This window comes from Ovis aries, chromosome 19, assembly GCF_016772045.2.
Source record: "Ovis aries strain OAR_USU_Benz2616 breed Rambouillet chromosome 19, ARS-UI_Ramb_v3.0, whole genome shotgun sequence".
Classification (NCBI taxonomy): domain Eukaryota; kingdom Metazoa; phylum Chordata; class Mammalia; order Artiodactyla; family Bovidae; genus Ovis; species Ovis aries.
The window spans coordinates 52837847-52855215 of record NC_056072.1 but is presented as its reverse complement, the minus strand read 5'-3'; the positions used below and the strand labels follow the sequence as shown (position 1 = coordinate 52855215).

At 41.9% G+C, this 17369-nt stretch overlaps 1 protein-coding gene across 1 annotated transcript in view; it reads left to right on the top strand.

Annotated features, from left to right (window-relative positions):
• FAM240A (family with sequence similarity 240 member A) overlaps positions 1-17369 on the top strand; it is a 36038-nt gene that overhangs the window by 6850 nt on the left and 11819 nt on the right. Inside the window, exon 2 of the mRNA XM_027957903.3 lies at positions 16333-16497. Within this exon, the coding sequence (XP_027813704.2) occupies positions 16333-16497 (165 nt within the window). The remainder of the gene's footprint in view (positions 1-16332; positions 16498-17369) is intronic.

Here is a 17369-nt window from a genome sequence, read left to right as displayed (position 1 = left end):
GACCTCTCCAATGCAATAGGCACACCCAGCACCCTGGTCTTGCTGCATCAACACCTTTCTCAGTAAAAGGAGCCAGGGCTTCAAAGAGAAGTGGCTGATACCAGGGCTGGGGCAGGAAAGGTACAAGAGAAGCCTGGAACATCTTGTGCCAAAAAGCAAGGAAGGCCTCAGGAAGGACACTGTTTTTGTTGTTAGTCACTCAGTCATGTCAGACTCTGCAGTTCCATGGACTGTAGCCCGCCAGGCTCCTCTGTCCATGGGATTTTCCAGGCAAGAATACCAGAGTGGGTAGCCATTCCCTTCTCTGGGGGAGATCCCAACCCAGGGATCGAACACAGGTCTCCTGCATCACAGGCAGATTCTCACTGTCTGAGCCACCAGGGAAGGACAGGGATGTGTGAAAAAACATAGACACTGGCTTGAAGAGGCTACCCCTCGCAAATCTGCAGTAGTCTCACACTGAAATAAAAAATGGTAATAACAGATTATAATCCATTGAATAAAATAATAACCCATGAGTCCATACTGACAATATCTAGACTGACCAATAGACAGACAGAGAGTTGAGAAGAGCAAACACTACTGTAGAATGCCGGCTAATACATGTAGAAGGAAAGATCGAATTAGATTTATAAAAATGTTTATTATTATAAAAAAAAGTTATAACGGACTTTTGGACTCAGAGGGAGAGGGAGAGGGTGGGATGATTTGGGAGAATGGGAATTCTAACATGTATACTATCATGTAAGAATTGAATCGCCAGTCCATGTCTGACGTAGGGTGCAGCATGCTTGGGGCTGGTGCATGGGGATGACCCAGAGAGATGTTGTGGGGAGGGAGGTGGGAGGGGGGGTCATGTTTGGGAATGCATGTAAGAATTAAAGATTTTAAAATTTAAAAAAAAAAAAGAAGTTAAAAAAAATAAAAAATAAAAATATCCAAAAAAAAAAAAGTTGCAGGCAGGAGTCATCAGTGAATGCTAAACCTAGAGGCTGAAAGTTTGATGAGCACCAAGATATGTACAGTCTCATATTAGTCCCCCACAAAATGCTTACTATAAAGGGAGAAATAATAGCTTTACAGTGGATAAAACTGGCAGATACTATGTTAATCAATGGTCAACACTGACACCACCAACACCGGAACAAATGGCTATCTGTGCCTCCTGCTAGGGTGCCCTGAGTAGGAAACATCACTTCAGTGGCACTTATGCCAAAAATCCATAATCTGATTCTAATGCTGACAAGATATCACACAAAGTCAAGCTGAAGGGTATTCTATAAAATACTAACCTATGGTATTAAAACCTGTCACTGTCACAAAAGACCTAAATTAATTAGTTAATTAAATTAAAAGGATGAGCAGTTTTTCCAGATTAATGGAGATCAAGGAGACATGACAAGTGAATGCAATGTCTGTATGATCTTGGATTGGATTTCAGGGGGGAGAACTGCTATCAGTTTCATTGAGAAGAATCTGAAAAACGTGTGTTTGAGATAATGATTGTTAAACGTCCTGATTTTGACCACTATATGGTGGTTATGTAAGTGACTGTCCTTGTATTTAGGAAATACACACTGAAATGTGAAGTATTTAGGAGGAAAATGACTCTTGAGAGTGCCTTGGACTAGTCCTGATCAAACCAATCAGTCCTAAAGGAAATCAACTCTGAATAGTCATTGGAAGAACTGATGCTGAAGCTGAAGCTCGAGTACTCTGGCCATCTGATTCGAAGAACCTACTCACTGGAAAAGAACCTGATGCTGGGAAAGATTGAGGGCAAGAAGAGAAGGGGGCAACAGAGGACGAGATGGATGGATGGCATCACCAACTCAATGGACATGAGTTTGAGCAAACTCTAGGAGACAGTGAAAGACAGGAAAGCCTGGTGTGGTGCAGTCCACGGGGCCACAAAGAGTTCGACATGACTCAGTGACTCAACAACAACAAAGAGAAAAATGACATGATGTATGCAGCTTACTTTAAACCAGTTCAGAAATGAGATGATGGATGGATGGATGGGTAGAGACAGAAAGATGACAGATAGGTAGAGAGAAAGAGAGAGAGAGAGATGTAGGAAATGCTATAGCAAATGTCGCAAAATTAACATTTGGTTAATCCTGGTGATGGTATGAAACTCTTTGTACTATTCTTTCTTAACAAAATTTCTGTTGTGTGAAATTATTTTTAAAAGAATAGTTTTAGAAAAAAACAAAGCAGTTTCGCAGTTTCCTAAAAACCTAAACATGTATTAATACTTACCATCGACTGCTCTGTGCTTAGTCACTTAGTCATGTCTGACTTTGTGCAATACCATAGACTGTAGCCCACCAGGCTCCTCTGTCCATGGGGATTCTCCAGGCAAGAATACTGGAACGGGTTGCCATGCCCTCCTCCAGCGGACCTTCCTAACCTAGGGATCAAGCCTAGGTCTCCTGCATTTCAGGTGGATTCTTTATCATATGAGCCACCAGGGAAGCCCAAGGATACTGCAGCATATTCTTTCTCCAGGGAGTCTTCCCAACCCAAGAATTGAACCAGGGTCTCCTGCATGCAGGCAGATTCCTTACCAGGTGACCTACCAGGGAAGCCTTGCCAAATGCTTACCACGTGACCCAGCAATTGAACTCTCGGGTATTTATTCCAGAGAAGGATTTTTGTCTGTTCTCAAAAGGCCTGTACACGGATGTTCACAGAAGCTTTGGGTATAATATCCAAAAAACCGGAAACAATCAAAACATCCTTCAATAGGTAAATAATGAAAGAAGCTGATGCATTTACATCATGGGCTACAACTGAGCAATGCAGAGGAACAAACTGTTGATACACACAACAGTTTGAATGGATCTCAAGGAAATCTGGCTGAATGCGAAAAGTCAACCTCAAAAGTTCACACTGCATGGTTTCTGCAGTATATAGCACTACTGAAATGACAAAATTGCAGAGATGAAGGAAAAATTAGTAGTTGGCAGAGGTTTGGGATAAAAGGAAGGAGGGAAGTGACCGTGAGTATAAAAGGAAGACACAGGGGATCCGTACCATGGAACAAGTCTGTATCTTGACTGTGATGGCGAATGTGCAAATCTGCACACATAAAACTACACAGAGCTACACACACAGGTGCTTGTGAAACCAGGGAAACCTGAAGAAGCTCTGTGGATGGTACCAGGGTATTTCCTGGTTTTGCTCTTGCACTGTGGTTAAACAAGGTGCTAACTCTGGAGGAAACTGGGTGGAAGGTGTGCAGTCCACCTCTTTGTAATTCCCTGTGAGTCTATAATTATTTTAAAATAAACAGTTCAAACAAAGAAGACAGCAAGCCCCTGACAGAGCCTGTATGGGCTTCCCTGCTGGTACTGACATGACCTTGGTGCCCAAGAGATGTCCCCTGAGGGAGGGAGGTCTGGCCTGGGTGCTGTCCTCTCTTCTCACTTTATCTGGCAGCCCCACAGCTTTGCATGAAGTTTCAACCCCCCTCCCCATGTAACTTATCACTGGGGAACAGATGATGGAAGCACAGGGCAGAGACCCAGAGAAATCTGGGTGTGACCTTTAACAATGCTAGAGCTCACGATGGATTAAGGGCTTTGAAGTCACGCTGCTTGGGTTCAAACCCCAATCTGTCACTTACTGTCGATATGACCTCAGATAAGATGCTTACCCTTTTGTGCCGCTGTCTTTTTATCTATGAAGTGGGAGTGACGATAGTCCCCAGTCTTAGGTGTACAATGTATAGCATCCTGTGTTTGTACCTATAAAGCTTAGAACAGTACTAGACATCTAAAAAGAGTTAATAAATGTTGGTTTTTATTTATAATACTAATAAAACAATTGTTTACTGTTATTATATCTCTCTATAGGTTTTATATATATATATATATATTTATATATATATATATATATATATATATATTTTTTTTTTTTTTGGCTGTGCCAGGTCTCAATTGTGGAATGTGGGATCTTTAGTCACGGCATGTAGGATCTAGTTCACTGACCAGGGATCAAACCCAGGCGCCCTGCATTAGGAGCTCAGAGTCTTAGCCATTGGACCACCAAGGAAGTCCCTCTCTATAGGTTTCATCATCCCTCTTTTACGATGAAGAAGCTGAGACTTAACAAAACTACTTAACTAGTGTGGATCAACTAGTGACAGAGCTGAGATCCAAATCCAGAGCCTCCAAAAGAAAGTGAAACTCACTCAATCATGTCTTTCTCTTGGCGACCCCATGGACTACATAGTCCATGGAATTCTCCAGGCCAGAATACTGGAGTGGATGGCCATTCCTTTCTCCAGGGGATCTTCCTAACCCAGGAATCAAACCCAGGTCTCCCACATTGCAGGTCGATTCTTTACCAGCTGAGCCACCAGGGAAGCCCAGAGCCTCCAAATGTATGCCTTTTCCCATGTGCATGTCTGAGCCAGTGTGTATGGAAACCTTACCAGAAAGATGAGGAGAGGGAAAATTCAGAAAGAACAGGAAAGGAGAAAGAATAGATTACATTCTAGAGAGAAAGATGAAAGAACATCTCAACTGACTTAGGACTATGAAGGAAATTCATGTTCTCACTTATTATGGTTTCCTAAGTTGGAAGCCTCTCGGGTTGGTGAATTCAGTGGTTCAGCAATGTCATGGGTCACATGAGTGTCAATCTTTTGACTCTGTGTTGTCAATTCAAAATTCAGTCAAACTACAAAAATCAGAAATGCTTGTCCTTTGCAGTAAATGAATTATGGAGACTGTGAAATTCCATGCTAGGGCCTTAAGTAGGTTTTCAGATCACTTGTGAGCACCAAAGGAGCAGCAACTCTTCAGAAGCTCAGCTTGATACATTTTTTTTTTTTCTTAAAGGGCTTGCTAATGATTTGTCTAAGGTCTGAGGAATATACGTATATAGCATGTCAGTTAAAAAAAAAACTTTCAAGATAATCTTTCACCTATTAAATATCATTTTGTCGTGGATTTCTTTTAAAGAGGAAAACGGAGTTAAAAACTTACAGAATAAATATTTTAATAGCTTTTTTATCCTGTCCTCTCTGTTTGCATATAACATGTATCAGCAGAAAAACAGTAAAAGCAAAATGGGTATCTTTACCTTTACATACAGTCCAGCGATACCAGCATGGCTGTTGCTATCATTTTGAATAGGTGATGCTTAGCTCCTTCTTTCCCTGATGAGAAAACCTCCACTGCATGATCTGGTTCTGCTATTCCAACAGGCATTCACAATAGGAGAGAAAAGATTTATTAAAATACCTCTACAGATTGAACATCAGCAATTCTACTTGCTTCACTGCCCTCGGATTTTATCTTGAGCTTTGACACTGACACTCTTATAACTAAGCTATAAGCACGCTTACTAGTAGCCCAGCAGGGTCTGATGGTGACCTGACTGTTCTCAGATAGGGACCATTTCAGATGTTTAACCCAAGAACACAACAAGCTCCTTGAAATTGCTTGAAGGCCCCTTTCAACTGAGAAGCCCTTCTCAGTTTAATGCCTTTGCTGGAAGATGGTCATTGGTGTCCAGTTCCTGCTCCCGCTGGGGGAGAACTAAGCAAACTGTGAAATGTCATCACCAAGCTCCCTGAGTGGATTAGCAGCTCCAAAGGAAAACACACAACTCTAAGTCATCCTGTAAAGTGACCCCAAAGCGTGGCTTGTCACACCATCCTGGGCTCGTTTACTCTCTGAAGGGCAGAGGGCGGCCTGATGCACAGCAGGTTCAAGCTCATGGGTAATCCAGAGCATATTTTGCACAATAACTCTGGTTCTAGCCAAGTCATGGTCCCTGCAGGGCCTGCCAGAGCAGAAGCTTACCTGCCCTGGGGTGGGTAGGGGGAACAGGCGATAGGGGCTATTTTTCACCAGGAAGGAGGTCATTGTGTGCCTGGAATGATATCTCTGTGATTCTGCTACTAATTTGGTGCCTGTAACCTTGAAAGGCTGAGTCGTTTCTGAAACACCTCCCCTCCACATATAAAGGGTTGATGCCCTAGGGTTTCAGGACCAGACCGGGGCTGTTGCAAACCCTAGCTGCAATACTCACTCTCCTTGACACCGTATCAAGACAGCAGCAGATTCATCACAAAGGTAAAGGATGTTGAACTTGAATGTACATGGGATGGAAGTTCATCTTACCCTTCTCAGGGGGGAGTGAATGGAGAGCGTTCTTGTAACCCTGTCTTTTTCAGCCACTGGGGTTCATCTTTCCCTCTGAATTCTCACCTTACACCTGTTTGGGAATGGTGGAATTCCACTGCTTAGAAATCTCAACAGGACTTTTCCGTATCTAGTTTATATATTTAAGTAATGCATTCAAAACAGCTCTGTGAGAGAACCAGAAATCCATTACAGTGTTCATTTAACAAGGCTCTGATAAGATGATTGCCTGTAAAAAAAAAAAAACAAAAACAAAAAACAGTGCATATAGAGGGGGAGATGCTAAACCTCTGAGGAATCAACATCCTTTCAAATAGAGATGCTCAGCTACAGCAGGCTCCTCAGAAGACTGATGCTTAAGAAGATGTACTAAATTCTGGTCTTTGTAATTCTGAAGCTGAGCTTCTTAAACTTTCCTATGTGTGTGAGTCATCTAGGGATCAGTTTAAAATGCAGATTTTGATTCAGATTTTGGTCTTGATAAACTCTGCCTTCATAACAACTACTAGGTGATACCAGTGCAGCTGGTCCACGCAGCAACTGAGAAGGTTCTGTGGTATTTCAGGGATCGAAAATAATCTTTAGACTTTTCAATGACTGAATCGAATCAGTGAAAAATCAAAAACAGTTCTGTTCTATTTTTAAATTTTGATTTGTATCTTAACATAAAGCAAAATGACTCTTCTGTGTGTGCTCAGTTCTAAGAATTTATCACATATTCAGCTTGTGGAACTACCACCACAGTTGGGATACAGAACAGTTCCATCACCCCCACCCCTAATTTCTTCATGCTCTGGCTTTGAAGTTATGCTCTCCCCCTATCTCTAACCCCAAGCAATTATTATAGGCTTGTTTTTTCGAGAATGTCGTATCAGTTCATTTGCTCAGTCATGTCTGACTCTTTGCAACCTCATGAACTGCAGCATGCCAGGCCTCCCTGTCCATCACCAACTCCCAGAGTCCACCCAAACCCATGTCCATTGAGTCGGAGATGCCATCCAACCATCTCATCCTCTGTCGTCCCCTTTTCCTCCTGCCTTCAATCTTGCCCAGCATGCGGGTCTTTTCCAATGAGTCAGCTCTTCGCATCAGGTGGCCAAAGTATGGGAGTTTCAGCTTCAACATCAGTCCTTCCAATGAACACCTAGGACTGATCTTCTTTAGAATGGACTGGTTGGATCTCCTTGCAGTCCAAGTGACTTTCAAGAGTCTTATCCAACACCACAGTTCAAAAGCATCAATTCTTTGACACTCAGCTTTCTTTATAGTCCAACTCTCACATCCATTCATGACTACTGGAAAAACCATAGCCTTGAATAGATAGACCTTTGTTGGCAAAGTAATGTCTCTGCTTTTTAATATGGTGTCTAGGTTGGTCATAACTTTTCTTCCAAGAAGTAAGCGTCTTTTAATTTCATGGCTGCAGTCACCATCTGCAGTGATTTTGGAGTCCAGAAAAATAAAGTCAGCCACTGTTTCCCCATCTATTTCCCATGAAATAGATGCCATGATTTTAGTTTTATGAATGTTGAGCTTTAAGCCAATTTTTTCACTCTCCTTTTTAACTTTCATCAAGAGGCTCTTTAGTTCTTCTTCACTCTCTGCCATAAGGGTGGTGTCATTTGCATATCTGAGGTTATTGATATTTCTCTCGGCAATCTTGATTTCAGCCTGTGCTTCCTCTAGCCCAGAGTTTCTCATGATGTACTCTGCATATAAGTTAAATAAGCATGGTGACAATATACACCCTTGACGTACTCCTTTTCCTATTTGGAACCAGTCTGTTGTTCCATGTCCAGTTCTAACTGTTACTTCTTGACCTGCATACAGATTTCTCAAGAGGCAGGTCAGGTGGTCTGGTATTCCCATCTCTTTCAGAATTTTCCACAGTTTATTGTGATCCACACAGTCAAAGGCTTTGGCATAGTCAATAAAGCAGAACTAGATGTTTTTCTGGAACTCTCTTGCTTTTTCCATGATCCAGCAGATGTTGGCAATTTGATCTCTGGTTCCTCTGCCTTTTCTAAAACCAGCTTGAACATCTGGAAGTTCATGGTTCAGGTATTGCTGAAACCTGGCTTGGAGAATTTTGAGCATTACTTTACTTCTGTGTGAGATGAGTGCAATTGTGCGGTAGTTTGAGCATTCTTTGGCATTGCCTTTCTTTGGGATTGGAATGAAAACTGACCTTTTCCAGTCCTGTGGCCACTGCTGAGTTTTCCCAATTTGCTGGCATATTGAGTGCAGCACTTTCACAGCATCATCTTTCAGGATTTGAAATAGCTTAACTGGAATTCCATCATCTCCACTAGCTTTGTTCGTAGTGATGCTTCCTAAGGTCCACTTGACTTCACATTCCAGGATGTCTGGCTCTAGGTGAGTGATCACACCATCGTGATTATCTGGGTCATGAAGATTTTGTTTGTACAGTTCTTCTGTGTATTCTTGCCACCTCTTCTTAATATCTTCTGCTTCTGTTAGGTCCATACCATTTCTGTCCTTTATTGAGCCCATCTTTGCATAAAATATTCCTTTGATATCTCTAATTTTCTTGAAGAGAGCTCTAGTCTTTCCCATTCTATTGTTTTCCTCTATTTCTTTGCACTGATTGCTGAGGAAGGCTTTCTTATCTCTCCTTGCTATTCTTTTGGAACTCTGCATTCAGATGGGTATATCTTTCCTTTTCCCCTTTGCTTTTTGCTTCCCTTCTTTTCACAGCTATTTGTAAGGCCTCCTCAGATAGCCATTTCGCTTTTTTGCATTTCTTTTTCTTGGGGATGGTTTTGATCCCTGTCTCCTGTACAATGTCATGAACCTCCATCCATAGTTCATCAGGCACTTTGTCTATCAGATCTAGTCCCTTAAATCTATTTCTCACTTCCACTGTAAGGAATTTGATTTAGGTCATACCTGACTGGTCTAGTGGTTTTCTCTACTTTCTTCAATTTCAGTCTGAATTTGGCAATAAGGAATTCATCATCTGAACCACAGTCAGCTCCCGGTCTTGTTTTTGCTAACTGTATAGAGCTTCTCTATCTTTGGCTGCAAAGAATATAATCAATCTGATTTCGTTGTCAACCATCTGGTGATGTCCATGTGTAGAGTCTTCTCTCGCGTTGTTGGAAGAGGGTGTTTGCTATGACCAGTGTGTTCTCTTGGCAGAACTCTATTAGCCTTTGCCCTGCTTCATTCTGTACTCCAACGCCAAATTTACCTGTTACTCCAGGTGTTTCTTGACTTCCTACTTTTGCATTTCCGTCCCCTATAATGAAAAGGACATCTTTTTTTGGGTGTTAGTTCTAGAAGGTCTTGTAGGTCTTCATAGAACTGTTCAATTTCAGCTTCTTCAGCATTACTGCTGGGGCACAGACTTGGATTACTGTGATATTGAATGGTTTGCCTTGGAAACGAACAGAGATCATTCTGTCGTTTTTGAGATTGCATCCAAGTACTGCATTTTGGACTCTTTTGTTGACTATGATGGCTACTCCACTTCTTCTAAGGGATTCCTGCCCACAGTAGTAGATATAATGGTCATCTGAGTTAAATTCACCCATTCCAGTCCATCTTAGTTTGCTGAGTCCTACAATGTCGACGTTCACTCTTGTCATCTCCTGTTTGACCACTTTCAATTTGCCTTGATTCATGGACCTAACGTTCCAGGTTCCTATGCAATATTGCTCTTTACAGCATCGAACCTTGATTCTATCACCAGTCCCATCCACAACTGGGTGTTGTTTTTGCTTCGGCTCCATCCCTTCATTCTTTCTGGAGTTCTTTCTCCACTGTTCTCCAGTAGCATATTGGGCACCTAATGAGCTGGGGAGTTCCTCTTTCAGTGTTCTATCTTTCTGTTAGCAGCCCGACACGGCATGGCTTAGTTTCACTGAGTTAGACAAGACTGTGGTCCATGTGATCAGATTGGCTAGTTGTTTGTGATTGTGGTTTCAGTCTGTCTGCCCTCTGATGCCCTCTCTCAGTGCCTACCTCTTACTTGGTTTTCTCATATATTGGACGTGGGGTATCTCTTCACAGCTGGAATCGTAAAGGGTATATAGTTTATTGAGACTGGCTTCTTCCACTCAACATGAATGCCTTTGAGGTTCATCCAAGTTATTGAAAATATCAACAGTATTCTCTTTTATTACTGCACAGTATTTCATCCTACAGATGTTCAACAGTTATTCACACATTCAAAGACTGTTGGTTGTCTCCACTTTTTGGCATGAAAAATAGAACTGTGGTTAGGTGTACATACTTTGCTAGCACATTAGTTTGCATTCCTTGTTGTTGGTTAGTGAGTTGCTAAGTCGTGTCTGACTTTTTTGCAACCCCATAGACTGCAGCCAGCCAGGCTCCTCTGTCCATGGGATTTCCCAGGCAAGAATATCAGAGTGGGTTGCCTTTTCCTTCTCCAGGGAAGCTTCCCAACCCAGGGATCGAACTTGCTTCTTCTGCATTGGCAGGTGGATTCTTTACCACTGAGTCATTTGGGAAGCAGAGGTTTGCATTTCTCTAGACTAAATACCTAGGAATGGAATTGCTGGGCCATATGGTGGGAATATGTTTAATTTGACAAGTCATACATCGACAGTTCCAATTTCTCCATACCTCTCCTCTCTAGCACTTGATATTGTCAACATGTAAATTTTTATTTTGGCCATTCTTATAAGGATATAGTGGTATCTCTGCACTTTTTACTTAATTTGTATTTTCCTAGTGGCTAATGATGTTCAACATCTTTTACTGTTTACTTGTTATCTGTTCATTTTCTTTGGTGAAGTGTCTGCTAAAGTGGTCTTCCCATCTTTTACTTGGGTTGCTTGTTTTCATACTGTTGAGTTTTGAGAGGTCTTCATATACTCTGGACACAAATCCTTTGTTATAGACACGATTTGCAAATATTTTTTTCTCAATTTGTATCTCGCCTTTTCATTCTTTTTTGGAGAGCAAAACTTTCTAATTTTGATGAAGCCCAATTTATTGAATTTTTTTTCTTTCATGGAGTGTACTTTTTATGTCATGTCTAAGAATTCTTTACCTAGCCACAAGTCACACATGCACACACACACACACTCACACACAAAACTAGATTTTCTCTGTAAGAGTTTTATAGTTTTGCATTTTATATTAGGTCTATAATAAGTTAATTTTTATACAGGGTGTGGGCCTTTTTTTTTTTTTTTGGCATATTGATATCCTGTTGTTCCAACACTATTTGTCGAGACATGTCTTTGATGTGTTTTTTGTTTTTTTTTTTCTTTTTCTGAAATCACACATCTACATTACCGTAGCTTTACAGTAAGACTTAACATTAGGTAGTATAATTTCTTCAACTTTACTCCTCATTTTCAAAAGTGCTTTACTTACTCTAGTCCTTTTGCTTTTCCATGTAAGTTTTAGAATCACTTTGCCTTTACTTATTTTAAAAAATACAGTTTGGATTTTTGCTAGAATTGCAATAAATGTACAGATTTATTTTTGGAGAACTAATATCTCTGCTATGCTATCTTCTAATCCATTAGCATGATCTGTCTCTCCATTTATTGAAGTTTTATTTTATTCATTAGCATTTTGCAGTTTGTAGCAACCACATTTTGTACACATTTTGTTAGATTTATATCTAAGTATTTAATTGGGGGGCATTATTGTAAATGGTATCATCTCTTTAATTTCAATTTCCAATTGCCCATTGGTAGTACACACTAATTTGTGTGTATTAAACTGATATCCCGCATCTTTGCTAAACTCACTTACTAGTTTTAGGAATTTTTTTGTGACTTGCCTCATGTACACTTGAAAAGAATCTATATTCTGTCATCATTGGATAGAGATCCAATAAATTACACTTAGATCTAGTAGGCAGCTGCTGCTGCTCAGTTTTTTTATATCTGTGATGATTTTCTATCAGTTCAGTTCAATCGCTCAGTTGTGTTCGACTCTTTGCGACCCCATGGACTAGAGCACACCAGGCTTCCCTGTTCATTGCCCAACTCCCAGAGTTTACTCAAACTCATGCCCATTGAGTCAGTAATGCCATCCAGCCATCTCATCCTCCATCGTCCCCTTCTTCTCCTGCCTTCAATCTTGCCCAGCATCAGGGTCTTTTCCAATGAGTCAGCTCTTCACATCAGGTGGCCAAAGCATGGGAATTTCAGCTTCAACATCAGTCCTTCCAATGAACACCCAGGACTGATCTCCTTTAGGATGGACTGGTAGGATCTCCTTGCAGTCCAAGGGATTCTCAAGAGTCTTCTCCAACATCACAGTTCAAAAGCATCAATTCTTTGGTGCTCAGCTTTCTTTATAGTCCAAATGTCACATCCATTCATGACTACTGGAAAAATCATAGCTTTGACTAGACAGACCTTTGTTGGCAAAGTAATGTCTCTGCTTTTTAATATGCTGTCTAGGTTGGTCATAACTTTTCTTCCAAGGAGCAAGTATCTTTTAATTTCATGGTTGTAGTCACCATCTACAGTGATTTTGGAGCCCCCAAAAAATAAAGTCAGACACTGTTTCCACTGTTTCCCCATTTATTTGCCATGAAGTGATGGGACCAGATGCCATGATCTTAGTTTTCTGAATATTGAGTTTGAAGCCAACTTTTTCACTATCCTCATTCGCTTTCATCAAGAGGCTCTTTAGTTCTTCTTTGCTTTCTGCCATAAGAGTGGTGTCATCTGCATATCTGAGGTTGATATTGCTCTCGACAATCTTGATTCCAGCTTGTGCTTCATCCAGCCCACATTTCTCATGATGTATTCTGCATATAAGTTAAATAAGCACGGTGACAATATACAGCCTTGACGTACACCTTTCCTGATTTGAAATCAGTCAGTTGTTCCACATCCAGTTCTAACTGTTGCTTCTTGACCTGCATACAGATTTCTCACGAGGCAGGTCAGGTGCTCTGGTATTCCCAGCTCTTTTAAGAATTTTCTAGTTTGTTGTGATCCACACAGTCAAAGGCTTTGGCATAGTCAATAAAGCACGCTGAGAAGACAGAGAAAAGTAGTGAGCGTCTACTCCACCCAGTGGGACCACAGCTCCTCCTATCAGAGCTGGTGGGTTGTGCATCTCTGCAAGCCCTGCTGCTGGTCCATTCCATTGCTGCTGCCAAGCTCAGCAATGTGTATGTATTGGAATTTCCTTGGTCAGCTGGGACACAGTGAACCACAACTAGCCGAGAGTCATAGGATGCTTATGAAGGTAACTCTCACATCTCTCAATTTGGGTTTAATACTCTGAGTAACCAGAGACTTGGGAAGTTAAATGATTGGCACAGCAATTAGCACTCACAATGGGCAAATGTGCCTTTGTCTCAGCTGACTCACTAAGATCAATTGGCCCCCAGGGCAGTACTGATGCCTCACGGATGGTGAAAAATTCAACACACTTTGTTTAACTGAATTCTATGAAGGTGTTACATGCTGCTGTTCTCTTTAAGCATGCATTAATTTTGTGAGGTAAAGTTTATAATTGTCATTGAAGTTATGTCTTTTCTGAGTTGGTGGTGATTGACTGGAAGGAATACTATTGAGTCTCTCAACAGGAATGCTTTGCGCTATGTGCTCAGTCGTTCAGTCATGTCTGACTCTTTGCGACCCCAAGAACTGTGGCCTGCCAGGCTCCTCTGTTAGTGGAATTTTCCAGGCAAGAATACTGGAATGGGTTGCCTTATTTCCTCCTCCAGGGGATCTTCCCGACCCAGGGATTGAACCTGTGTCTCTTATGTCTCCTGCATTGGCAGGGAGATTCTTTCCCACTGTGCCACCTGGGAATGCAGTCTGGTGGCTAGTATTGTTGGCACTGTTGAGCAGACACAGATGAATAGTCATTTATTCATTGAGGACAATCTTCCACATTTTCAAAGGACTTTCCTTCTACTGATATCTTCCTTGTCACCTTTCTACCAGCTAGAGTAGTTGTCCTCATTTCAGAAGCCAGAAAACACAAATGTTCCCGGAAATGTGTATTATCTGTGAGGGAATGGGCTAAATCCTAATAATAAGATGCTGAATCTCCAAGGAGGTTAGAACTGGGGAACTTGGATGAATCTCTAGTCCAGAGATAGAAGACAGTTTTTCTCTATTTATTGAGACATAACTTAAGTGTAATAAAATTCACCTTAATTTAGGTGTACAGTTTGATAAGTTTCAGCATTGTATACAGTTGTGTCACCATGATGAGAAATAAGATATAAAACACTTCCACAACCCGAAAATGTTACCAGGCCACCCACCCCATCTGCTTCTGTCCCTCTGTTTCTGCAGGGCTCTCACCATAGGCCTCTGCAGAGTCCACATCCCACACCATGGGTACTCCTACCCACTCATCCTGCATGTCCCTGCCCTTAGGAATCACCTTGAGGCCCTCAGGCCAGGCCAGGTGACCTTAGGGTGCCCCTCACTGGCCCCACAGACTGACCCTCAATGCCTGAAGCACTGCCACAGGGACCACTGCCACTTCCTGGCCAGACCTTCAGGATAAAGATAACTTGGAGGTGGGGGGCATTTATTCAATTCAACAAATATTTATTGAGCACCAGTACACACTTTAATATATTTAAATAAAACATAGGATAATCTCATTTCCTAAAAGCTCTGGGAGCCTTCTGCAAGGTCAGTTGGATTTCTGCTCTTTTGCCAGGAAATTGTGAGATCACTGAGCATTTCCAGGAGATAAGAAAGTCACTCTCCTCCTTCTTAGGGGACAGTTGGGGGCAGGGGATGGGGCTTGGGCCCTGAGTATGACAGCTGCCCCCTTAACCAGCTATATTACATTGATAAGGTCAGATTGCTACTCAGCTTCCTTACCTGCAAAATAGTGTCTACCCTGAAAGACAGCTGTTGCTGAGACCTACCTAGGCCCAGCCTTCACTACCTTAGCTTCCCTGGAGCCAGCTCTGGACACAGACATGACCAACACACAAGAGGACAGGATCAAAGACTGAGTTCTCACCTTCGCTTGCACATTAGAATCACAGGAGGAACTTTTAAAAATCCTGACACCCATTACATTTTCAAGGCTGATGAAATTAGACTCCTTAAGGAGGAATCCCTGGCATCCATTTTTTGTAAAGCTCCCCAAGTGACTCCAAGTTCAGTGAAGGTCAACAGACACTGATTCAGAAAGAAAAGAGAAGTATAATTATTTCATGTCTATAAAAAGAAAGTTGGGGGGAGGTTGTGATGATTACTTATTGCTAATTATTGTCCTATATCCTGTACAATTTGAGGTTTTAGAATTACAAAAGGCTATGTATATTGAGATCAGAACTCATAAACTGCAAAACACTTTTACATTTATGATCAAATTTAATCTTCAGAGAAATTTTAAAGATGAGGAGACTGAGACCTGGAGAATCACTGGCTGACAGAAGGTGCATCAAGTTGATAGGTCTGGAGTAAATGTCTGGTTTCAAACCTGTCTTGCTTCCATCCTGCCCTAGTGTCCTTGCCCATCCCTCTGGGAGAGCTGTGATCCAGAACTTTGATTTTCTGTGACAAATCTCTTTAGTAAAGAGCCTGAAAATGTTCCGAGGTATGCAGCCTGCCTTCTGCCTGCTACAGCCATGAGACCTCGAGCAAATTTAATCACTTCTCAAATGTCTCACCTAGAATATGAGGAAGGGGATATTGACTCATGGAGATATGATAACTAAGGGGACCAATAGTATAAAATGCCAATAGCATAAATAGCATAAAATACTTCCTGCTGATAAAAAGCTGAGAAGTCATTCATTTGTGAGGGGGAAGGAAGGACAGAGGTATTTGTCAGATGCTGGAGAAGGGATAGGCTACCCACTCCAGTAGTCTTGGGCTTCCCTTGTAGCTCAGCTGGTATAGAATCCTCCTGCAATGTGGGAGACCTGGGTTTGATCCCTGGGTTGGGAAGATCCTCTGGAGAAGGGAAAGCCTACGCACTCCAGTATTCTGGCCTGGATAATTCCATGGACTATATATAGTCTATGGGGTCGCAAAGAGTCAGACTGAGCAACTTTCAGTTCACTTGTGACATGCTTCAGCGGGGAGCTTCTGCAGTCACATCCCTGGATCTGTGTGTCCCTATCACGAGGTTTTGTGCCTGACTGGGGTCTCCCTCAGGAGTTAAACAGCAGGATCTGTACCTTCCAGAGTACAAGGGAGCATGTTCTGTGGGGGTTCAGTCGATATTTTCTTTTTCAGGGGATGAACAATCAGTACGTCCGCCGGGAGGTCTTCTGCCGGAACACCTGTCACGAGCTCAAACGCTTCTGGGAAAGGGAAATTGGCAAACAGACTTACTATCGAGAATCAGAAGAACATCGCCTGGGAAGAAGTGCACTGAGAAAGTACGTGCCTTATCTACTTGTTTATTATTAATTTTTAAAAATAAAATGACTTTTAGGGTGGTTTTAGGTTCACAGCAAAACTCCATCACACAGCCTCTCCCACCAGCAACATGCCCCACCAGAAGGTACTCTGTTACAATTCATGAACCTACATGGACACATCATAATGACCTTTGCTTCTGTGTGTTTTGAAAGCAAACTTTATTTCCCCAGAAAAATGCCAATCCTAGAAGATGCAATTATTTTAATTTTTGCATGTAGTCCTGCCACCATTTATGGTTATGGGCAGTAATTTAAGAAATTCTTCCAAGTTAACAAGTGTACACAGCTCTCATCTTTATGACCAGAAAAATCTCTCCTCTCTGTCAGCATTTCTAGTGTGTGAGGGTTACACTAAATTTGTGGAGCATGTCAACAGATGTATCCATGAAGAACAATCAAACAAAGGAGACAGTGATCAGCTAATGGTCGGTGCTCATTTGGATAATGACACAGGATGTCCTGTGTGGTTCTGGGAGGCTCTTGGCCCTCTGGTATGCAACCCTGTTCTAGCCAAAGAAATCGAGTGGAGAGCAGTGACTCATGTGAGCAGACCTAGGTTGCTGTCTCTGGAAACAGCGGCCCTTCACCACCCTCACACATACAGCCTCTCGATGACTGCAGGGAGTCACCTACAGGCCACAGGAAAGGACAGGCCAGCTTGTCTGTTCCCTCAGAGGGAACAGTTCAGTTGCTGTCTGTTCACCAAGACCACAGCTAGTGAGTAGCCAGGGGCTGTGGGGCATGTGTATGCTAGCCATTTGTCTCCTCTATTGGCTTTTTAGCTATATCTCTGTGTGTTATTCTAGCGGTTGCTTTAGGATTTATATACT